General features: G+C 38.3%; 1 protein-coding gene across 1 annotated transcript in view; it reads right to left on the reverse strand.

Annotated features, from left to right (window-relative positions):
- LOC120804955 (EGF-like repeat and discoidin I-like domain-containing protein 3) overlaps positions 1–25,613 on the reverse strand; it is a 92,233-nt gene that overhangs the window by 48,816 nt on the left and 17,804 nt on the right. Inside the window, exons 2-3 of the mRNA XM_040154701.1 lie at positions 13,949–13,978; positions 3,911–4,039 (exon numbers count right to left, since the gene is read on the reverse strand). Of these exons, the coding sequence (XP_040010635.1) occupies positions 3,911–4,039; positions 13,949–13,978 (159 nt within the window). The remainder of the gene's footprint in view (positions 1–3,910; positions 4,040–13,948; positions 13,979–25,613) is intronic.

A 25,613-nucleotide genomic window follows, 5' to 3' on the forward strand; every position in this document is an offset into this window, starting at 1 on the left:
AAGTTGCTGAGCGAAATCAGACTTGTAAAACTTTCACTTTAATGAATGCTTGCTGCGACTGCACACTGCCATCACCTTCTGCTGTGATTGTCTGACATCTGCCCTAATGTGGGAATATCAGCAGCTCAAGTTGAGTCATTGATGGCTGCATTCCAAAAAAAAAAAAAAGAGAAAAAAGTCAGAAACATAAATTACTTAGTGTACCTGTCCATCAAAGAAGTCTGAAATAGCTTGTACTTATCCTCACTGTCCATGTGCGACATAATTCCTGGCTGTGCTTCATAAAATTGCACTAACAAGCGGGATAGGTAGTGCATGTATTTAGGATAACGTTCAAAGGTGTGAAATTGGATTTACCTCTGACGGAGCAAGGAGATAGTAAGAGCTAGAGTAAAAAGCCAGGACTGGCCTACACATATTTTATGTTACATCTGTATAGTATACAGTATACAAAGCTAAACATCAATTTGGGCCAATATTGATTTAAAACACTGGATTCGATATCACATAAACTGAAGTGTAATCCTACAATACAATACCGTCCTGAATCCAGCATCCAGCATCAATCTTGAAGGGGACCTGTTATGCTTATTTCCAGCTCTATATATTTTTATTCTGGGACTCAACTAGAAAAGCTATGCATGATTCACTGTTCAAAAAAAATCTTTATTTATCTCATACTGCCAGTTATGTAGGCCCTCAGCTGAGCCTCTGACTAAAACAGGCAGAGGTCTGGGCTCTTTAAGACCCCTCTCCTTGAAAGCCCACTTTCTTCTGATTGTCCAACTTCCTGAAGCCTGCCAAGGGGCAGCACCCAGTAAATGTGGGCACCGCCTCATCATCTTACCAGTGTGGAGGTTCTGAAAACAAACTGCAAAAGTAACATAATTGACAGGAAATGGCAACTTCTTGAATCCATCTTTACATGCTCAAGCCCCAATCCAACCTGGAATATGAGAGTGGAGAGCAGGAACATCTGCAGTAACAAAGATTACAGCAGGAAATCTCTGTTTGGTAAATATAACGCCCACTACATGCATATTATGTTACGTAACGATGGATTTAGTCTTTAAATAACAATCTATATATAAAAAACAAAAACAATCTGTATATGAAAATGTATATATCATATAAACATTTTTCTATGTATGCCACTGTTAACAGGCGTACGTGTGAGAAATGCTGACTGAAATGGAAAACATCTGCTGTCAGGAAATACAAAAGCTAACGCTGCTAGTAAAATGTTATTCTGCTGTCACCAGATGAAAGTATAGTAAACTTTCATCTTTGGTTATTTGTATGCTGGGGTACATTAAATACTTATAATACTACACAAATAGACTGCTTTACTGTACCTGGAGCTGTTCTTGGAGCAGATGGCTGTATAAAGAAATCTGTGACGAGCTGACGTCAGTTTGTTGCAAAAGCAGAACCTTTGTCAACCTATTCACAGCAGTGAGACGCCTGAGCTTTTGTCTGACAGGGATTTCTTTGTTGTTTACCTCATTATTTGAAATTTTGGCCATGTTTTACATGAAAATCCGACATTGTAAAATTATGTATATATGTAAAAAAATAAGGAAAAGCATATTAGGTCTCCTAAAAAAAAAAATTCCTGTAAATATGCGGAGTGAAGGGTTCGATTTCTTAAGTACTTGTTTTAATGTTTTACAATGAATAGGAATATTCCAAGCAGCAGAAATCTGTTCTGTTGAAACAGCTGTGAGCTTATTTAAACAAAAACTAATGAATGTATTGATTAATTTATAGTATCAACAGATGCAGTACTTAAAAGTTATTTACTAGTTTGAAATGTCATCAGCAGTGAAACGACTTACATCATTATCTACCCATAAAATTGGGTGATATTCATTAAAATAACACAGATTAAAAGACAGATTGTTCATCAACACTGCCTTGTTTTTATGTTCGTTCTTGTATCCTACACAATTCACCGCCAATATTTTTTCTCACTTTTTTCCTGTTCATTAAGCTTGCCATCCATTAAATGCCAACATCATACCATTACAAAGCCAGCTAAGCTATCATTCCAAAAGAACAATTATTTATGAGCCTTTATCACTTAATTGCAGGAATAACCCAGACGCTAGATTTGATTATTAATGTCTTCAGGTACAGCATTCTCCCCCTCTCTCCCTCTCTCGCTCTCTCACCCACTCTCCACCATTTGACTGAATGACCGTGAGGGAAATTGGCAGACATTAATGTGTATTCAGCCGATATTGAATCATTTCTCACCACCCTAAGGGCTTAATAGGAAACAATAACTGAATTATGACATGAATGCTAGCCAATTGCTCACAATTCTGGCTGGAGACACACACAATGACATACTGTTGATAAAGTGACTTGCTCCATTTCCTTTTATGTTTTGTGCGTTTTAATAAAATAGGGGGACAAAATAACTGATACAGACAGTCCCAAAATAAAAGCCCATTTCTTATTTTTATTTTGTTTTTAAACCTTGGTGTAAATGTGGCAGAGTTATGATACAGTTAGAGATAGTTTGTGTAAAGGTTTGGTTAATATCCCTTTCTCTCTCTCTCTGGCTATCCCCCTTTTTCTTTCAAACCACACAGTTTGCACCATGATACATTAAATCCATTACTTACAAGCACACCCACGGTGAAGGACAACTGTTTTGTGCAGGCTAATGCAATGCTCAGCCAAGCACACACAGACACATGCAAGGCAGCCACAGGCCTTGGCCTATTTATCATACTGCACGATTAGCAAGATTTAGCACTTCACAAAAAAGCTACATGCTATTTCCAAATACTGGGATCTATTCAAAATGGAGGATAGGAATGTATGGGTTTAATGCTATACTTGTGTGTCCTACTGCTGGCTAGCTAATGTTGAGTCCACCTGTTATATTACATCCTTCCTTTTTCAAAAAAATTAACATATTATCTAGGTTACACTTCCTAACCATAAATAACACTTTTTTGACAAGTGGTGCTGCAAAAATAATATTGATGCAACCAAGCTTTGATACTGACCTCAAAACTGCTGAGAAGAGTAACTACTTGAGTAACTACTACAATTTACTACTTAATAGTGAAACAGACTTCTTCAGAAAAAAATAAAAATAAAAAATAACTTGACTTTTTGAAACTTGAAAAATGCTCACTCCGGCTGCTTCTTGTTGTTGCTGTGAAAAATTACCAAATCAAACAGCTCACTTGTTGTGGAATATCAGGAGAAAGGATGGAGAAATCAATAGAAGTTTTTGTTGATTTAAGAAAAGCGATGTTACGAATTTCCCAGGACTTCGCTTTCTTTCTTTGTAAAGTGCCATCAATCACATCAAAATACACTAGTAGGACATCTAATTACATCATGGTTATACACAATTGCAATGACTTGTCCGAGTTTTTACATTTGCTGGTGTTGGTCGCACCCTCATGTGCTTGTACCTCACGTTTGCATCAGTGATTGCCCTTGTGTCCAGTTTCAGGGCGATTAGAGGCTTTCGAGTTCGGAGAGTCAGTTTAAAGATGAGAAAAATGCTCCGGGACTAACGTAAGTATTATCTCATAAGCAGCAAAAACCTCCTGACACTAACCTTTACTAAGAGCATTCTCAACAAAAGACAGCAGGTTCAGCACTTCTTTTCTCTACCAAACTCACCAATCATTTTGCTGAACTCGTCCTCTCAACAGCGATTTACTTCCTGTCGGCTGTTTAATATGTATTCATTGCTCAAGGTCGTTACTTGTGTTGGAGAATCTTTCAGATCAAGCATACAAATCATACTTCATGGAAATGTGTAAAAAGAGGTGCATAGGTTGTCGACAACCTTACAAAATCCTTTATTTAATATTTTATTTTATTAAGTGTTTTTGAGGTTATTTAGAGAAACAAGGAAGAGAGGGGTACTGCTTACTGTGTTGGCAGTGAACTCCACTGAAGCCTGGTGGACACTTGCAGACGTAACCAATGAAGGTGTCGCCCCTGTAGGTCTCACTTATCTCACACGTTCCTCTGTTGTGGCAAGGGTTTGGATGGCAAGGACCTGTGTGAAAAAAGAAGGAAAATGATGCTCAGAAATCTGTTGAAAACAGTGAAAACATTGAAAACAGTTTGTTAGGACTGTGAGACATTGATAATGGGATGCATCTTTTGCTTTCTCATTTATTTTGTGTACAAGAACAGATTCCTAGGTAATAGATTCAGTCTGGTGTACCACAGTGCTTTTCAGTGTGTGCATGAATAAAATGAGCATTGCCATGCCAGCAGTGACAAGAACATTCTTAGAAAACCTTATCCAGACGGTGATTTAAGAATGCAAACAAATCAGAAGTGTGTACTGACTATGTATTTCAACACATTTACAATGAAAAACTTTGGATGAATAAATCACATTGAGTTGGACCATTTGAAAGAGTATATAGGTAAAAGAGTTTTACAGGCAAAACTGAGGATGACAGGAGAGTGGGGAGAGGCTGGCTTTGGGTGACTGCTGCTAGTCTCTGTGGTCTGCAGGGCAGCCCGAGGCATTGTCTGAAAACCACTGAATATATCCCCTCCAAGAAGGCAACACTTCATTCTCACAGTGGTAAGTGGAGAGCACAGACTAGCTCATGGGTAAAGCACTATAACATATATGCACTGAAATGTATTTATGTGCATATATAGTACCACCATGCTCACACATAAAAAAACTGAGAGTGCATGGGAAAAGTGAACTGCTGAATACTGCGTGGAAGAACCTGAATATGAAGAAGAAAAAAAAATTGATCAACAATGCCAACCTACAAAAAAGGCAATTAGTACAAAATATTTACAATACAAACAAGATTTTCCTTTGAAATAAATGTAAATAAATGACAAGTGGTCACTTATTATGCAGAATTCACCAGATAAACAGGCCAAATTGCTTAGTTTTGTCCTTCGCATCCCCCATTTAGAAGGCCAATAATCAACATTGTACTGTATTTATATTCCACAATGCAAAACAGTTGTCTCTGAAACAGTGTTTGCTTGAGTGATCGCATGGACTTTTCCTGCTCCACTTGATGTGAGGCACAGGCTTGCTGGATAATTAATAACTGACCTTCTGCCATTGGTGCTGTTATTTATTCTCTGAACAACAGAAGGTGCAGTATACAGTATCTGCAAGCGTTGCAAACGACCCTGGGCACTGCACAGAGCTATCACAGCAATATTTGATCTTTTACTATAGTTAATTTCACGAGTCTGAATAAATAAATATTCAAAAATGATGTTTATTTTAAATAAAGAAAAAAAATGAATATAAACTGGGTTATAGTGACATTCATTCTAACTCTCAAGATATGTATGTGTGTACAAGACATATTTTTAGAGTGTATTTAACTGTTGTATATGTGTGAGTAGCAAATATACATGTTCAGTGCTACTCCTTTTATATTAAGTTATTTGTGGCCTTTCATTAAATGTTGTCATTAAAAGAGAAATTTCATAAAGTAGCAAATTACAAAGTCTGAAATTAACAGTAAGTTTACTTTACTGGGAGAACTTGCCCCTTAAAAAGATATGGACTGGCAGGATTGCTTTCATTCATATACTATATGAATATATCAGTTTTGCATAATTTGTAGCAACTAAAGAGGCATTCCACCCTTTAACATGTTTTTTGAGCTATAAACTAAATGATATGACTGTACTGTGATGAAACACATCAATGCGGGTGTTGGTGTTGACATTTTTTTCCAAAGTTATAAAAACTGGCATTTCATGGGTTGAAAATGGCTCAGCACACCATCTACTGTTGTAAATCATCCTGAACCTTGCGAAGCCAATGCTGCCACTGAGTCAACAGTTTGGGACTTATCTATGTCATGAAATTTGTATTAAAAAAGAAATGTTAACACCCTCTAATCTGAGGTGGGCAGCGGACCTCCGCCAGCACCCGTCCTTGAGCGGGAGTCTGTGAAACCACGCTAATTTTCAAATATATATCGATCGAGACTCATCACTCACAGGAGTTTATGCAATTTTTTGCTGGCTCTCTGCTTAGTATTTTTCAATTTGGGCACAGTGGTTTGGACTTGTGCTTTTTAAGGCTGTAGAAGCACCTCAGGTCTGCATTCTTTCACTTCAGGCCCTCATATGGCTGAGCAGTGGTTGCAGACAGCAGTAGGTCCCTCGATAGCAACACACTGCTACGTACATTTGCACCAGAGTGCTATTCTACACGCTCAGCCCTGAGAGCCCCGGGCTTCGGGCATTACTGGGGCTGGAGCCAATGGCTTGAACTGATACGGCTTCATACCACCATGGTCCTCCAGCACAAGACTGTCCACTTCAGGGGGTTCTGGATGGGAAAAGACCTCCACCTCAAAAGAGCCCTTCAGCATAGGTGCCTTGCAATTCTGTGTCGCTTTCCACTTTTCTTTGGCCTGAGGATGTCACTGAGCAACTCCTGCCTCACAAACACCTCCTCCAATCCAACCTCCAAACACTTTGAATACTGGCCCATTTTGTAAAAATTTCCACGTTGCCTTTCCACACAAGATTACAGAAGTTCAGCATTCCTACTGAAAATCCGGGTGCTTATGCTTTGCCTTGTCCGAGGGTCAGTACAGCTCAGTTCAAAAGGGCCCTTGGTTGCAAACGCTAATTTACATGGGAATGTATATTCATAGCCACTATGCACATTTGTTCTTGTTGTGTATGCAGTGCTCCATTCATCATTACCATTGTTTACTCTTCAATATTTAGGTGTAGCGAACACTATTCTATTATTCTTTTTTAATTTTTTCATTTCATACTCATAATGTTATTTCTTCGGGACCGACAATGGTAACCAAGGCCTTGAATCAAAGTTATTATAACCGAATGTATATGACACAGCAATTTATTACTTCATTGGCAGTGCCCACAACATCCTGCCATATTACTGCCATCTAAAATCTTTCTCGGAATAACCTGCAGTGTGGGGCCAAATGTAAATAATGAGGCTTTGGCCCATGGTTATTGGTTTCATAACTCTAGGGCCTGTCAATAGCCATCTCATCTTTTAAACATCAAGTTGTTAAACTGCACCAAGGCTGTCAAAACTTTGTGGATTGGGATTGGATAAGAAAACTTTAGAAGTCTCCCACTGAATATTAATGCAAACTTGGCTAAAGCTTAGCACGTGTTGAAGATTAAAAGACTAGTGTGTAAAGAAAGTCTAGTGATTTATGTGATAACTTATGGTCAGTTCAAAGCTTATAGAAGTCTGTTGACAGAAGAACCAGAAGAAGCAAAACAAATTTGCATGCATGAGCCTTATTAAAACTTCCTGTCTCTTGATACAATTTCTACTCTAGTGTTTTTACAGTCATATCTTACCATTGACAGGTAAACTGTGCTTTGACAGGTCTCTTATTTCATTTTAAGTGATAAGCAACAAGAAGTCCCAAGGGTGAGAGTATCATGGCCTCTTAAGTCAATTTGACAAATGAACAGCTATGAGCGCAAAATCTGACAATGTCAAATAAATGGGTGCGGCCTTGAATTGTATTCTACATCATCTGCTCAACCAGTTAAGACTAGCCGCAACCCAGAACATTTACTGATTTAAAATGAACTCAGTGAAGAAAATAAATAAATAAACCCATCTAGCAAGCTTATTATTGTTCTCTCATTGGAATTAGTAGGCCTCTGGATATGAATTACAAACAAGGTAATCCTATCGAAGTCATGTCATTTCAGAGCCAGGACCTGTATCAGTAATAATGAGAGCGGTGGCTGATCAGTCGAACAGAGGAACATATAATAGCTTTCACAGAGGCCCTGCTCTCTGAGGAAGACGGGGGCGTGACAGGTTTCAGGGCTGTTTTGACATGACGATCTATAGTTGCACCAAAGTGTGCTGACAGCATCCCTAATGTACAGTGGAAAAAAGCAGGGAGTGAAGGAGGCGGAGGGAGAGTCAAAGTGAGTGTGTGAGAGAGATACAGAGAGAGTGTGTTCTGTGTCATCTATGTTTTAGTCAGAAATTTGTTAATTTTTTTTTTAGATATAAAAGGCTCTCACAACATTACAAAGCAATATTTCAAAAATATTGATTTACTGACACTGAGATTTATGAAGCTGGATGACGATTCTGAAGCAAGCATACTTCAAGGTGAGGGAAACTGCATATTTTCATACCTTATGTGTTGAAAAAAAGCCAAAACCTGATGGACTGCAACATTGTTGTGAGCCAGGATCAGATGCCACAGTCACATTAGCACACACACAGAAGATTTGACATTCACACCGCATATTATTTAAAAAAAAAAAAAAAAAAAATTCCATGGAGAGGATGCAAACTAGCCTTGCCAATAGGAAAACTCCATGTCTAATTGCTATTACTACTGTCACATCCTCTGTGGGTTGAGATTTACAAAATTTGTTTAAAACCTACTGGAAAAATAAACAAATAAACAAACAGTATGTATAAATCTGTGGCTGCCGGACAAAAATGTCTTCTTGCTTCACAATAGCACAATATTTTCCACTCATGTATTTCCTTTTCGGGAAATAAAGTGTTATTTTGTGCTTTAAAGAAATAATTTAACTCATTCACTGCACCAACTGACCCTCTTACAGTGAATGCATAAATGAATGGACAGGCATGATGGGAGCAGCAGTGGGGCAGAGTACATCAAAGAGAAAACAAGCAACTTTTCTAGAAAAGCCAAGGAAAGGGACATTGTGTGTCATCTGAGAAGACCTCATCAGGCTGTCAGTGGATGCTCACTTCACTCTGCGTGCAAGCTGTGTGATGCGCGTCTGGAGGAAACATCGGCAGCTTTCTTGTGTGAATGTCAGCTGCTGCTCTTCTGTACAAGCCAACACTCGCTCAGTGATTGATGTGAGCCCGTGTTGTGTCCGGCGCGAGCGCTGTGATTTCTGTTCTGGCAGCAAAGAGAGGCCAATCAATCAGCTGTGAAGACCTGACCAATGGTTAAACACAGGAAAGCATCCTTTGTTTCCTTGCAGATCAATCACAAATGTCCGACATCTTCAGGCTTAAGGCTACATACAGTATGCGCTCTTACATCTTAGCTGACAGCTATCACAATCATTAGCTCGTACAAGCAATACTAATTTCATTAAGGAGAAGGATAATGTAGTGTGTTCTGTATCTTATAACAAAGCCCCTTATAGATATCGTCTACAGCACTAAATTTTACACTGCACCAGTGGAGTTGAGAAGCTTGAGGTATTAAGACTCACTTGACTTTGTAAGAGGGATATAATTAAATACTGAGCCTCTTGTTCACTTTGCTTTCTATTACAGAAACTCAGAGAAAACATTTCTCTAAAAAAATGTTAGCGATATATTACAGGTATTTCACTAACAATTAAATGCAGGGAAAAAAAATTAAGTCTTGCTACAGCTACCCCAGTGTTCACTTACTCTGCCTAGTTTTTATATGATTGTGTGAGGTCATGAGGAGGTCAGACAAAGCATTAACGATCGTTCCTTAATAAAGATTTCTGGTGATCTCAGTCAAACGGGTCATGTTGTGGGGCAAGCTGCCCATTTACTGTAAAGCAGCAGTGGAGGAAGTGCCTTTAATCTAATAGCCGCACTAACTGCAAACACATGAGTTTTGAGCTTCCACTGACGACTACACTGAACAACACTCTCCCAGTTGCAACCATCACATTTATTATAAAAAAATCCTTTATTTCAGAGAGATTGAGTAGAATCAACTGAAATGACTGTCAAAGAAAATTGGCCCTGAAAATGAAACCTCCAGTCCCAATTCCTCATTCTTACACAGTACTGGGTTAACAGTGTCAAGCAGGCCCATCAACCATGATGTTAACCTTTCATAAAACCCTAAAAACAACAACAACAACAACAACAACAACAACAACAACAATAACAAAAACAAAAAAAACACATTTTAATAGGCTCGAGAGTGTGAAATTTACATTAAAGCTTCTCAGTTCTGAATGTGCATCCACCCACATCGCAGAGAAATCTGACATGGCCTAATTGTGTCAAATCTATTTTAACCCAGCCTCATTTTATGTGATGGCTTCACTGGTTCACTGGCTCATGGTCACTGCACCCATCCTTCACCTCGACTGATGAAAGCTGGCACTGTACCACCAATATTACATCAGTGCTCTCCGTGTGAGCCGGCGCAAATTCATGCTTTTAGTGAGTCCTTGGCCTCCTATCCACCTGCGCCCTTCCGACTCTGTCATTTCAGCCCATCAGCATTTGACAAAGCCGGGCCAATGCACTCAGAATTGAAAGTAGTAAGAATCACGCAGAAACAAAATGGTTTGGAATATGTCAAAAAAAATATACAAAGGGGGAGGTCACACTGAAGACCAGCATCATTCCAGTAAGATCCAGAGAAAGGCAGAAATGGAGGCTGTCTTGTCAGATACTAAATGCCATGAAAATGTCAAAGCAGTGTCCTTGCCTCTGAAAGGTCTTGTCTATAAAAGGCATTTACCTGACTCTAATGATTGTGAGCAATTCAAAGTCGTATATGGAAAGAAAGAAGAAATCAGCTGTAATCTAATAAGATTTCAGATAATTACATAGAGTCTCTAGCCTGTTCGATGGAGGACTATTGCTCTGTGTTCAGCTTGGAGACTGTTAGTTATCCACTTAACCTTAAGGCTCAGTAGTGCTTCTTGCCCTCTCAGTGGCATCTGCAGTATTTTGAGTGTTAATGCCACGGCAACAGAGTTTTCACATTTACAGCATTTTTTTGAGGCACCTGGTTGAAATTCATTTCAGAAAGTGTATTTCCCAATTACCTCACCCCAAACCACATATTTGCGATATGCGCAGCTTCTGCGATGGGCTTTGTAACGTTTTAATGTGTGGTCAGTGTGCGGACGCCCCCCTCATCGAGCCCCCCGAAAGAACTGCATACCACAGAGGCCACTCTAAACGCAAGAGGAGCCAAACACTTGATACAGAGTAAGACTCTTCAGCCAGTGAAACACATTTCACATCAACAAAGACAGCCACAACAAAGTAACCTTTAAGTAACTTCAAGCTGACAATTAAGCATTTGAGATTGAGCGCTGAGATTTACTCTTTCACTCAGTGTAAACTCAGAGTGTGACTTGACTCTAGTAATTCAGTCTAAAATCAAGTTAGCATGTGTGTCATGTGCAAGAAGCATGAATTATAGTGCAGTGGAATGTAAGCTGACAGTACATCGAAACATACCAAGTTTATAAAAATCTGTAAATTGGACAATGAGTTTTAGAAGACACAGTTCTCGATTCTCAGATGATGTATCACAGCATAACTATCATAGCACTCTCTCTCTCTTTGTCTATAATTTAGTACCCACGATGAGCTAATCTGCTGGTGGTGAAATCCCCTGAAGAGTTCAGAGCATTTGACAATCTGAGAGGAACAGTTGTTTAAAAGGAACATTCCTCTTACTGTGAGTCTCAGAGTCTCTTTACACAGAATCAAAGACCAGTGGCCATTTAAACAATTTCTTATTTATAAAAAGAAAAAAAAAAGGGGAGATTTAAATGAAATTTTACTATGCTGATTTCTTTGTGACTGATCAAACACCATTAAGAAAAGATGCTCATTTAACAAATTAACACTCAAGATTCAATTTAATAATTAATGTAACATTGTCAAAGGGGTAATAAGTACTATAATATGCAACATTAGAATTACTTACTCATACTACACTATAAAACGCAAGAAAAAGGGTCACACTCAGCTCATTCCTTTGGATTTTTTACCCATGTCCTTAGTATTTTTATGGTACCTATAACTTATAGTATGAATAAGCTTTCCTAGATGTAAAGAACGAATCCTAGCTTATGTTGATAAAATGAAGCCAATTTTCTGATTTTATTATTCCGTAGGGGCAGCAGACCAAATGAAATCCAAGATTTTGTAAAGATTAGCACACAAAGCATATATTCTCTCTCAACCTCAAACTTTCAATTTTAATAGTAGCTTCATATGCCATGTAGATGGCTGGCAAATGTTCATAGACTAAACTACAATACAATTAAATCAGCATGGCCATAGACACAGAGATACACACAGGTGCTAAAGAAGTACAGACCAAATTTGCTAAAGAATAGTCGCCTGTATATGAGCCCAGACAAAGGGTGTGAATATGGAGATTAAAGATATGGAGACTGAAATAGCAGCCGACATGCTAAATTCTTCAAATCTGTCATTAGTAATTTTGCCTTCCACATTACCCTGTCCTATTTTCTCTCTAAGTCCAGTTCCAGGTCAGTGATCGCAAGTCACACCAAATTCAGGTCATTTTCAGATCCGATGATTATTTCTTGTGCTGTTTGCCGCAGTCTCTTTGTTATCTGAAATGTTTATGGTACATAGAGGAAAAAAAAAAGAAGAAAAAAAAAAACAGGCAACAGGGTTTATTGCAGTTATTTTTGCAAAAAGAACATTTCGTGATGCTAATAATAAGTTTATCCATGAATAAAATTTTAGACTAAATTGTGCATTATAAATAACTGTCAGGTGTTTATAGTATGTTATGCAGTTGTATGTTAACGACTGGCAGTCAAATTACTTTAGAAATATGCTGCTTTGAGAATATCAGCTCTATAGTCTGTCTTTTGAATGAAATTTATTCCACGAGACACTTAAATTTAAATTGTGCCTTCTGACTTTGAACCTTGGACAAAAAGTTGACGTTTGAAATTTGACGTTTAAATGAGCATTTTCAATTGTTAATTATTTTGTTAAAATAAAATTTTTATACTTTCTCTTCCAATCAATTAAAAAAATTACTGTCGTAGCAAATGCGTATTCAGATGAAGTATATATGTGTGTATATGCGTGTATGTGTGCGTGCACATGTAAGTTGTTTCTCTTTTTTGTCTAACTGATTAGAGAATGAGATTACCCTGCGTTTAGCATTAAGTGTTGCCTTACAACAACAAACTGCTTTGATTTCTGTATTATGTCTTATCTAAATAAATCATTCTGGTTTTAACCCATTTGATCTCAAATAATCCAGCAGAGATTAATATTAATGAAAGAAGCATAGACAAAGACAATTAGATGCTGAAGATGTACTTAACTCTAGGAAGTTTGTATTCAGTTGCAGTACTCCCTCAGGAAGTTAAGTGACATTTTAATTACATTACTGATGAAGATAAATCAGGTTCTTGTTTACTGGTGTCCTCTGTGGTCTTGCTTTTGTAATAAAACTCTCATTACATTATTTCTTTTAATAATGAGATGCAGTACTTCTGAATACCAAATATGGTCTCAAATAAGATGATTTTAAAAGGAAGTTTCCTATATGATAATTCACAGTTCTTTACTTTACTACCTATTCTATGCAAACACTAAGAGCACTCAGTGCACTCCTCAGGGACCGGATACACTATACATTCAGATTGATATTAATGGCACACATTTAAGGATACCATGCATTGTACGCTAAAACATTGAAATTTTGAGATATAGAAACTGCTGTAGGTTAATGCTACTCTTAAGTTAATGGATTTCTAAAGTCAACGCTCATACACACTAGGACTAATTTTCTAAAAATGATGCTAGAAAGTCAGGTATACAGGCAATTTCACGAGGAAAATCAATCAAGCAAAAAGCAATCACTGGACTGAATTGGATTGCGAAGTTCTGAAAACAATCTCAAAACTCTGTAGCAGACAAAGAGGACATATTTCTCATGATTCACACTATTAGAGGAGGTTTAAATAGGAACTACCAACTGATATAATCATAAGTGCTGCTGACCAGCATAATCAGTGAGTCGATGCAGGAATTAGAGTCAGTAGTAATGAAGAAAGGAAGGGGCTTGGCGAAGATTTAGAAACCGAAAGCGCTCTCTCCCTCCCTCTCTTTATCTAACATGCGCACACTCATACACAAACATACATACACACACACACAGAGATACACAAATGAAGGGAAATTACGTTACCAAGCATAAAAATTTCCCACCTGCTGAAGTTGGTTCCTCACCATCTGCTGCTGTTGAGACACAGATCAGGAAAAAGAAGGAAGAGGGGAAGAGAGAAAAATTACATTAGCTTTATCACAACAATGCCACAGTATTCAGTGCTGCAGCTGCATGTAACACTGCTGATTGAACTATGTTATTAAATGCACTATACACTACCATATGTGCAGTAACATTTGACATGTAATACAAGGGAGCATACAGTACATAGTCAGACAAACTTGCTACCTGTAGGGAACAGCATCCTGCCAACAGAAATATGCCACACTGCTGCCATGAAACGTAACCTGGCACTGTGTCTGCCTAGCCCATCCCCCATTTATACACTGCTACTATGCTATATCCTGGTCGGTGGCTTTTGACTAATATGTGTTCATCATTTCAGACCAGTGTAGGATTAGCCCCTGTGGCATATTCGCATGCTGCATCCTTGGCTCCCGAGCTCCAGTCCAGCTCTGTGGCTGAGATTTGGCCTGCCTACCATCATTACCACAACCATCTATCTCCATCATCACCTTTGAAATTGCTTCAAAAATGTGCCTGAAAGCTGGACACAGTTACAAAGGCAGAAAACCAAGGGCATCAAATGCATGGGCTGACAAATATTACTGCCATTAATGTTAGGGATTTAATGTGTTATAGCCTTAACCAGGGGCAAAGGATGGATGGATGGATAGATGGACGGACAAGCAACGCCTGAATGTATTGGGATTTGGTGCTTCACATTAAATATGCATGTTATATCTCGATAGCTAATGATGCTGCCTACCAATGAGCATGCTCGTTTAATTAAAGTATGATTCAATGTCATGTACATGTTTTCATCCACAGTGTTGAATACTAATTAGGTATTAGTATATGGAGAGGGTTAAGGCCGTACAGATCATGAGACAGACAGGTAGACAGTTATGGATATCAGCATTTCATGCAGCTGCAAATGCATCCAAATCCATCTTAGAAAACTAATCAAGTCTCATTTCCAACCACAACACAGAGAACCATGCACAGAGTAGATTTTTCTTCTCTTCACAAACTAAACATCAATGCTCTGTTAGCCTATGTTCCCTGTGGCGTTTTTGGATGTGAAAATAAATTTGCTCCACAAAGTGCTCTCGGACGGTTTTAAAAAATTTTATATTGCCAATCTAATTTAATGTGGTACCTTATTTGTAGGGGTAGGGGAGTGGGCTGTATTCAGTGTATCTACTAAATGTCTAGCAAGACAAGTTGAGCTGCTAAAGTTAAGACACCCTTGGAACATATGATTTCAAGTCAGACAGCAGCCACAAATCTTTTTCTCAGCAGTTGCAAACTGAAGAAGAAAACGATTCACTCAGACATCATTGCGATAAACAGACAGCATTAAATAGTGAAAAGCAGTCTCTGACACTGCTTTAAATGTGAAAGAAAGCTTCAACTGAAGTCATAACGAGCCAAAGCCAAGCACTTTCCTAACCTCTCATATGTTTGGCAGCAGAAATTCCCCTTTGTGTTTTCCAATGCACATGGGCCAATGTAATCCCAAAACTAAGCGCATTCCACATTTCACTAAGTGCACTTTTCTTTCTGCCAATTCCTCCCTCCTCTCTTACCACAGGGGTCAAGACACACGCATGCAAGCCCACGGACACATACTCTCTGTAGTGTATACACACAATTACACAATGACAAAGGAAGAAAAAAAAAAAAACAACAACATATGCCTCAAGTGCTGACAACTATTCACACCCACACATAAATACCCATGCTGAGAAGATAGAGATATATAAAAGGACACTTTTTTTTTGTTAACCCAAGTATCGGAATGGTGAGTCATAAACAGTGCATAAATACCGAGTGTTAGTTGTACAACACACTGGGGTGGCAAAATTTATGTTTTGATCTCTCAATTGTTGATGTTCCCTAGATGAGTCGTAACACCCAATGCCAGGTGCATTATGTGGATATTTCCCATGGAAATAAACATCACTGATTATCTGTCATTGTCTGACAAGATAAACTGTATTCATCATTTAAAAAAAAAAAAAGAAAAAAGAATATATTAGAAGATGAGCAACATGTTTGGCTCTAGAGAAATAGTGAAAAAGTAAACTTGTACCTCCTCAACCCGTCACTATTACTGGATAAATGCCAAGGTAGTTGCAGACAGGTATTGTAAAGGATCTCAATTTTCATTTTGCAACGCCCAGTTTTATATACTTTTTATCTAATTATTCTGTTTTGATACGTACTAAATTTATCAACCATCACGCTTGGCTTGCTAGAAAGCTGTAGGATAAGGATACTAGTCAGTACTTGTGTCTCTTGCTGTACTGATATGCATACACTCAGCAGGCAAAAAAAAAAAAAAAAAGTTTATTTTCGTCAGATCCTGGCAACATTATTTACAACATGTGGCCGCTTATTTCTTTCTTTGTGCATTTAAATATTTCTGTTCATAAAATCCTGCAAATCTAACAGATCTTAAAATTTCCCTCCCTGTAAAAGTTGTCATCAAAGCTAAACCATCTTATTTCCTTCAGCAGTGGTACTATAAACAGATCTACAATGAATCTCGAAACAATCATCATTTACCGCTCGTGTGAGCTTGCGTCATACTGTATCTTGAAAAAATGGGATGGCATAAACACAAACACAAATCAGCCAGTTCAGTTTCATCAAAAAGTGGTGAGAACTAAACCCCATCCACACATTTGAGCTGTGACGGTTCATATCATCAAACAACTTAAGTTAATCTTCTCCATTATTCAGTAACATAAGTATTATGCTAACCAACGAGCTACAAATGAGTTTGGATAATCCATTAAATGTGTTACATAGGAGTACTATTACAGGCACGTCTGCATGTTTTCTTGGGTTTTTCTTACAGTAGTTAACACCAGGTGGCAAGAGTGTAAGACGATGAAATTTTGTGGTCCTAATGTTATTAAGACAGACAGATATAGTCTATCTTAACAACATGGGATTTTATGTTATGTTTTTGACAAGACAAGAACATTACATATTGTTCCATTTTGTAAAACAAATACTTGACATGTCGATACATCTTGAGACTGCACTAATAAATTTGTAAAACATGCAAGGTTGTGGAGATGACTTATTTTAATGGCGCCTCCTCCTTCACGGGAGAAGGTCCTCTCTGTCGCACGATAAGCCTCCATCCTGGGACATATTGGTTTAATCTGACTGACAGTCAGGAGGCAGTAATAACCATCCATAATCTAAATGGAAACCAGCCAGGCTGTCCAGCACATTGCTGATACAACCTCAAGGTGTTCAGAGGAGATAGAGGGGCTGGTGTGCAGGACGAACAAGTACAAAACCCATACAAAACCCACCTAGAGTACACACACACACACACACACACACACACACACACACACACACACACACACACACAAAGGGAGATTGGAACACATTCATATATTGAAGCACATATATTAAGGTGTTCACATAGATGTAACATGACAGGCAAATATGTTCTTATAATCTTTCCTTTCAGTTACCATTAGCAGCAGTTATTAACTTATTCATTTTGTGCGGAAAAAGGATTGAAACCAATGGATTCACATCAGAAATAAAATTTATTTCAATATACATAGTAACAAAATACTATTTTGTTTATACAGGTTGGGTTGACTGGGCATTACCTTCAACACTAATAACCTGTCGTTAAATATATTGACCAATATCATCTAATTATCTGCTTATCTTCCCCAATTGTGTCCTTGTGCTTCATTTATAAAACCTATTTCAAAAAAAATGTGTCAAGTGGCTTGACAGCAGTGAACGCTGCCAAGTGAAAGCGCTGAAATTAAGAAAAGAAATGGTTGGATATCAGAACTGACGACAAAAATGCATCACTCCGTCCCTTTAAAAAAGATCGCACATTCTGTGCTGTTGTACCTGAGACAAAGGGTGAAACAGCACTGCAATAGATTTTTCCTGTGCATCAAACAAAGGAATCATCTAGTTTCAACTTATATCAACAGTGACTGCTTCACTGTGAAGGTCAGGAGGGATACTGAGGAAACACACACGTCGTCAATACCTTTGGTTGGCCTCAAAATCTAGCGAACATGCTATATATAGTTATACTATAGGCATACTGTAGTTTCTATATATAGTTAGTTTAACTAGCAGCCTGTAGTTACCGATAGTTGTTCAAGATGTTGAACTGAAGAGTTCAGGGTTAGCAGTGAAATCTGGTTTAACAGAAACATCACCACTTAGTTAGGCTGATCAGCAGGGGGCAGATCATAGCCAGTGATCAAGGACTGATTTCCTCAGCCAAGCTTATGAGATCAGTTTCAATTTTGTACAAAATTGAACTCCAATTTCAGTAAAATTAGAAAATAAAGAGTCCTACCCTTGGTACAAACCTAATGATACGTCACATACTGTGTATTAATGTGTATTAAGACCAAATGAATAGCAAGATTTCTGTTGATACAGCACCCATGATTTGTAGATTTATAGAGTTGATGGTAGATGTGATATATTTATAATAATAATAATAATAATAATAATACAGTTTATTTGCATAGCACTTATCAAAACCAGCGTTACAAAGTGCTTTACAACAAACACATGAAACACAAAAATAAAATACAGTGATTTATGAATAAACGGGCGGGCGTATGGAATACAAGACGAGTAAAATGTAAAAACAATGAAACATTATAAACCGTAAGTAAAACACCAGAGATAAAATGAAAAAACAATCGGTGGAGTAAAAATAAACATAAAAATAAAAGAAAAATTATAAGCAAGCCTCTTGATAAAAATACGTTTCCTTGAGTGATTTAAAAATAAACACCACTGTAGCAAGTCAGAGTTCCTCAGGCAGGTCAGATCCTGACAGCAAGTGCTCAGTCCCCTTTACTCTTTAGGTGTAAGGTGGAAACAATCAGCAGGTTCCTGTCTGAGGATCTCAGGCTTTGCACTGGTTGGTAAGGGGACAGCACTTCAGATATACACTGATCAGCCACAACATCAAAACCAGTTACAAGTTTTAATGTTGTGGCTGATAGGTGTATATTCTGGGGCCAGGCCCAGGTCATTAAAATCTGAGTTATGTGTTCTCTTTTCTTGGTTTTTCTTAGGAGTCTTGTCGGCCGCACTTTGCACAGCTTTCGAGTCTATTGATTAATTTCTCTTGTATACCCCTTAAAAGACCATTGCAGTTATTCAGTCGTGAGGAAATAAAAGCATGAATGATATTTTGAGTGTCATTAAATTCAGCATTGATCATATCTAAGCAGTATTCCCCAGATGATAGAAGCATGACTGGAGTGTGTTTCTCAAACGTGAGGTTGGTGTCAAAGAGCACAGCCAGGTTCCTGACAGTTACTTTGACATTAGTGGATGAAAGACCAAGCGAGGACTGGATACTACGATGCAGATTTTCAGGACCAATGATAAGGATCTCAGTTTTATCCGATTTTAACTTTGACATGCATTTGATTTTATATGTGATATACAATTTCTAAGGTTGGAGTTGTGGTAGGCTTTACTGGGAGATACAGTACAGCTGTGTATCATTACATCAGCTTAACAGTGGAAGGAAATTTTATGTCCATCTATAAGGTGGCTAAGTGGGAGCATATACAGAAAAAATAAAACTGGTCCCAGTATCGACCTCTGAGGAACCCCACAATTTACTAAAGAGTGAGGGGAGACATGGTCACCAGTAGAAACAAAAAAAATCCAACTTGTCTTCTATGAACAAAACCACTTCAAAGCCGTCCCAGATATACCCACCCAGTGCTGCCTCCTGTCAATCAGAAATTTTGTGGTCAACTATATCAAAAGCAGCACTTAAGTCTAGCAGCACAAGAATAAAACATTCACCAGTATCAGCTGCTCTTAAAAGATCATTTGTCCCTCTAATAAGCACAGTCTAAATACTGTGATGCTGTCTAAAACCTGACTGAATTTTTTCACAAGTGATGTTTCGTCTCAATGTTTCAAGGAGATGTAGCAAGACCATCTTCTCAAGGAGTTTTGCAACAAAAGGTCATTTTGAAATTGGACTGTAATTGCTGCATTCTGATGGATCAAGGCCAGATTTTTTAATGAGTGGTTGCACACAAGCAGTCTTCAAATATTCTGGGACACAGCCAGAGGTTAAAGAACTGTTAATTATTGAAAGCAACCAAGGAGTAGTCACATCCAGTACATCACAGAAATTTAGGAGGCATTATATCTACCAGGCTTGAGGATCGTTTGAGGTGTGCCACAGTGATAACCTCATTTAAAAAGACTGTCACAAAACTTGATAAAATAGCACGGTTGGGGCAGAGGGCATCAATAAAAGAATCAGGAGCCACAATTTTTGATTGTATCTCACTTAAATTCAATTAAAAATGCTTAAAAATGTAAGCCATTCCTCACTAGATGACTGGCATTGATTATAACATACAGGATTTAAAAGACAGTCCACAGTGTTAAAAAGAGGTCTGGTGCTGTTCATATAAATATGAATTAAAGCAGAGAAATTAGTTGACCCTGACATTCCTAAAGTGTTCAACTCCTTCATTTGTTGATAATGTACTGGAAGCCTCATCTTCCTCCACCTCTATTCCAGCTTTCTACTTTGTCTTGTATGAGTGTGAATGTGATTATTAAGTGCCAATCCTATACTATGTCAAATTTTTGTCCTAAAAGGTGCGATGGCATCTAAGGTGGATGTACAAAGGAGGTTGAAGTCATTCATCAGCTTCAGTGTGTCTGAGAAATTGAGTGGACTATTACTGACAAGAAAAATGGTTGAGTTAGTAGGATGGTAGATAATTGTACAGAGGGTGGGGTTGCACATTTAATCTTAAAAACAAGTACTTCAAAACTACAGATACCACTCACCAGTTAATGGGGCAGCATATGAACCGTTTGAGAAACACCACAGCTAAACCTCCACCATGCCCATTTAATATGGGCTGACTAAAACAATCATAAAATGGGGGGCGTAGGTCACAAACCTGACAGTCATCCCCAAATTGCAAGTATGTCTCTGTTAAAAACATAAAATCAAGCTGATTAGAAGTGATCATTCAAAATAAAAGTCTTGCAAGAGAGAGCTCTAACATTAAAAAGATCAAGCTTAACTGAGTTAGATTTAGGTAAAAAAGAAACTGTAGGATGCAAATGAACACTTAATAAATTAGATGATGATCTTGTAGGCCTTACACAAAACTTTCTAGTGCTAATCTTGACCAAGATATTGAAAATATCAACAGAAGGTCCAAGTCTGGTAGAAATGTACTACTGTTAAAAGTGGGACTAACATGATAGGGATCTAGGGGACATCAATGTTTGACAGCCCGGTTAGCAAGGGCTGGTAGCATGGACAGTTGCAAAGGATGTTGTAGCGCAAGCACGGTGTATGCCATATGTTAGGTCAGCAGGGAGCATTAGTGTGCCCAGTTTTGTTTAAATGGAACCTGGCTGCTCCGAAAAGATGTCTCCTGTCCTAAAAAACATTCAAATTGTCCATAAAATCCATGCTGGGGAGTCGTAGGCAGAGAAGAGCATGGTGTTGAGGCTGAGCAGCCTGATAAAATGCCCCATTCCACGGCCAAAGGTGGGGGTAGGGTCGACAATGAAAATGCTGCGTAGGGATTGCTCTCCAGTGTTAAAAAGATGTAGGAAGTGTTAATTTTATCAACTCACAGTGCCATTTTGGAATGGTGTTGGTACCAACGTGGATAATGATTCTATCAGGGATTTTATTATGTAAGGAAATTTCTCTACCATGTCCAATCTGGCGATGCTGGGAAATGACAGTTTAGGGCAAAAAGTATGAGCCCCCTTCATTCTCACATTCCTCACAATCAAATCTCAATTATGAGGGTTGAAGGAGGAGCTGGCTGAGGAGGTGAAGGAGGCATGTGGCTGTTCCTCTGGTTAACCCCTTGCCATAGGAGGAATGAGATGGAGCTTGATGTGGGACCGTAACTGACCCTCTTGGAGGGCAAGAGTGGGGGGTTTTGGAGGGTCATCCAAGGGGGCTCAGGTAGAGATACATGGGGAGAATTCCTCAATGGCTGTTTGTTTGTTCCCCCGAACAAGGGTCCATGAAACTGGAGCAGAGGGTGTGGAGCTGATGATAGACCCAGATTTAGGTTTTGCACCCAGTTTCAGCCAAAGATTTTCCACTGTGGCTGACTGGGTTTTAGCGGTGCTGGTGCCATTCCAGGGGACGGTCTCGTCCATCTCAGCTGCATGGGAGATCAGCGCCAGGAAAAGGGAATTGATGAGATCTTCACGCTCTTGTATTTGATAGAGGTTAGAAATTAGAAATAGTTAGTTAGAAATTCTGAAAAATTAGTGGAGGTCACAGGAGCCAATGCGGGCCAAAATACGGGGCCCGCTAGAAGATCATGCACTGGTAGGTTTTTACTGGTATAGTTTCTGTCCTGGTTAAATGAAGCATTGTCCACTAATGTTTTTAGCCTCATAGTGGTAGCTAGTTTGACCTTGTTTTGTCACTCCACCGGAGAACCATGACACAGGTGCAGTTATACTCTGGATACAAATAAGACAAGATTTGCTCAATATGGCTTGAAATAGCTGACAATACAATAAAAATAAGTTAAGACATACCTAAGACTTTCCTTTAAACAGTGGTCATGCAATAAGATATTAAAATAACGTCAAAATTTGCAGAGAGGGAAGCAGCACACAAACAAACAGACCACCAATGCCAACCGTGTGAGGTGCCAAGGTGAAAGTGACATACTTGAAGTGAAGGGAGTGTGAAATGCATTTGGATTACTTCTGATAAACCATGTGATCACTTTTTCACAAGCTGACAGACACCTAGAAATTGAATCAGAGAAGATGAGAGAGAGAGAGGGGGAAGGAAAGAAAGAGAGAAAAACCTAAACACAAAAAAACCCCAGTACTTACAGTACTGTACCGTAATGCAATCCCAATGCCATCCCATTAGCTCATCACTTACAACTTAAATGAGAGAAACTCTGTTTTCTATCTTCTGTAAGATTTTCACAATTAAGTGCTTTGCCTGGTCTGGTTGTGTTCAACTTTTCTCTTTAATGTGGAAGCTTTTAATTTTAACAAGTGAAAGCTCAGCCCTACTTAAATTCTTGACATTTGAGAGTGTCATAGCAAATAATGTAAGTGTAAATGATTTTTCTCTCAACATCAATTATTGAGATGACAAAAGGTTTGGAATACAGAGATTTTTTTTAGGATACTTGTTACCTGCCTAAAATATCAATATGACTGGAGGGGTGAGTGATGAGATAGATAGTGTGAACACTGAGAAGAAAAAAAATTATAATTGCAAAGGTTTTATAAAATGCCTTTGGATGTGTGATTAACATTGTGCTTGATTTGTAGATTTTAATTAGAGAAAAATATATAGAATTTGAAGAAACAATTGTCCATCAGGTTTAATGTGCTGAGGTAAATACATTTGGATCGCTTTGAGTGGGACGAGGTTGCATGAAATATTTGATGTACTTTTTCAGTGATGTTTCCTTGGCATGAGCATCAACCCTATAACCCTGTAGGGCTTTCATGATTACGATGAGAGTATTTTTTTGATGTTTCAACATTTGTTTGGGTGCGGGGTCAACACAATGACTGCAATAATTGTAATTATGATATCAGTCCATTACAGTCGTGGGAGCAAGTGTCTGTTCATATAGTATTATGCTGTGATGATGACATTGACCCGGTGGTTGTTTTGTACACTAGAAAGGCTGCGGAGGAACTTTGTTAATGTGTAGTTATTAGAAGAATAGGCTTTTTGCTGATCATTAAGTGGTGTATGCTGATTGAGCCCACATTTCCATAACAAGACGTTATCTAGTCAAATGTTTTTTGCGATGTACTCACCTATTAGTCTAAAATTGCAGGTGATACTACTAATATTACTCCACCTATAGTGCCATCACAGACATTTCAAATAGATAGATAATAGTAGATACTTATTCTATTGAAGGCAATAATGATCCTTTTTTTATTAACCGGTCAAATTGTCTGCACAAAAAATAACAAAATTAAGTAAACTTTTAATTATTGACCTTATAGCTTGACCAACAAATGTAAGTATTAGCTGCAGTAAACTTCTTTATATTGATTATATTGCCAAAAATGAGTGATTAGCTGGGATTTACCAACTGAAAACCCCACCAATATTTGCTGGACATCAATAAAATTGAGCTCCCTCTAACATGATGTCTCTGTAAAGCTTGTCACTCCTACCTTCATGGCCAGTCGGCCCATGACAAAGTCAAAAACAGTCCGGGTAATGGATCGTATTCTCATTTAGCAGTGTAGCATCAAGACTGACAGTTGGCTGTCACTGCTAATGCTGGCAGCCCAGACACCACTCGCTGGGGCTGACAAATCCAGTTTGTATCTGTCAAGTGTCTCTTGTTATCAGTCTCAAGCAGAGAAACTTTTGTTGGAGTTTTCGTGTTTCTTTCCAGCATTTGGCAGTGAGAAGGAGATATGAGCTGTTTCAATCAGGATACAGTAGTTCGAAAAGGACAAAATTTCAAGAAATTAACACAAGAACCAGTTTAATTTGCCACAGGACCAAATTTAATTATGTGATTCTAGCAAGTGTTCCATGTGTTTTCAGCCATAAATGAGCAGTATTTATTTTCACTATCAACTTGCCAGGCAGCTGCAGAATAAGAATGACACAAAGTGTAATAGACTAGCTGATATGGTAGTTCTAGGTAAGAATTATCATTAATATAAGTGACACAATTCAGCAAATCAGCATTTATACTTACAAGTTTTATGCCACTCATATCACATGGTCAGAATATTTGGAAAAGCTGACTGAGACTGTTGAAATTGTGTGAACATTGTTTGCTTGTTTAAAGACAGTTAGAGAACTCAGCCCATTTGGCAATAAACACTCCCAGAATTTATATTTTTTCTTTTTTTGCTTTTTCTGACAAGAAAATAAAAACCAATGTCTGAATTGGTTTGTTGCAAATGAGAATTTAGTTAGCTGCACTGTGGCACATATGGCCAATCTCTGTACATGTGCTACATTAGCACTACAGATATCACCTTTCCTTGTCCCCCCCCTACCCACACCCACTCACACACACACACACACACACACACACACACACACACACACACACACACACACACACACACACACACACTCACAAACACAAACACAAACACACACACACACAACCACACACAAACACGTTCACTCTCCAACCTCCAGCAGATGCTCATTGCACATCTTTCTCCCACATAACATCACCCTTAAAAGTGTGTGTTCCATCATAGCAGTACTTATTAACATTAAATCATCTTGCTATGGAGTGGGTGGCTAACTGTGAAATGACTCACAAACACAATACCAACAATAATTAGGGAGGCATTGTTGATGTTTTTCCAACTAATGGCAAGGAAGTGCAGCAGTATATCCCTTTTTATCAAGTGAAGTGGTAAAGACTATCTAAGTTAGTAACCCATCCATCCTCATTTTACTTTTTTGTCAGCGAAGCAAGAGTGCAGGGTAAAGTCCTCCATAAACGAGTGGCTCTTAACATGTGGTTTAGGAAGGGAAAAAAAAAAAAAAAAAAACCTACACCGCACTCCAGAATGAGATCAGGGATTTTTTCCTTACACCTCATCTGG

This window comes from Xiphias gladius, chromosome 19 (genome assembly GCF_016859285.1).
Source record: "Xiphias gladius isolate SHS-SW01 ecotype Sanya breed wild chromosome 19, ASM1685928v1, whole genome shotgun sequence".
Lineage (NCBI taxonomy): Eukaryota > Metazoa > Chordata > Actinopteri > Istiophoriformes > Xiphiidae > Xiphias > Xiphias gladius.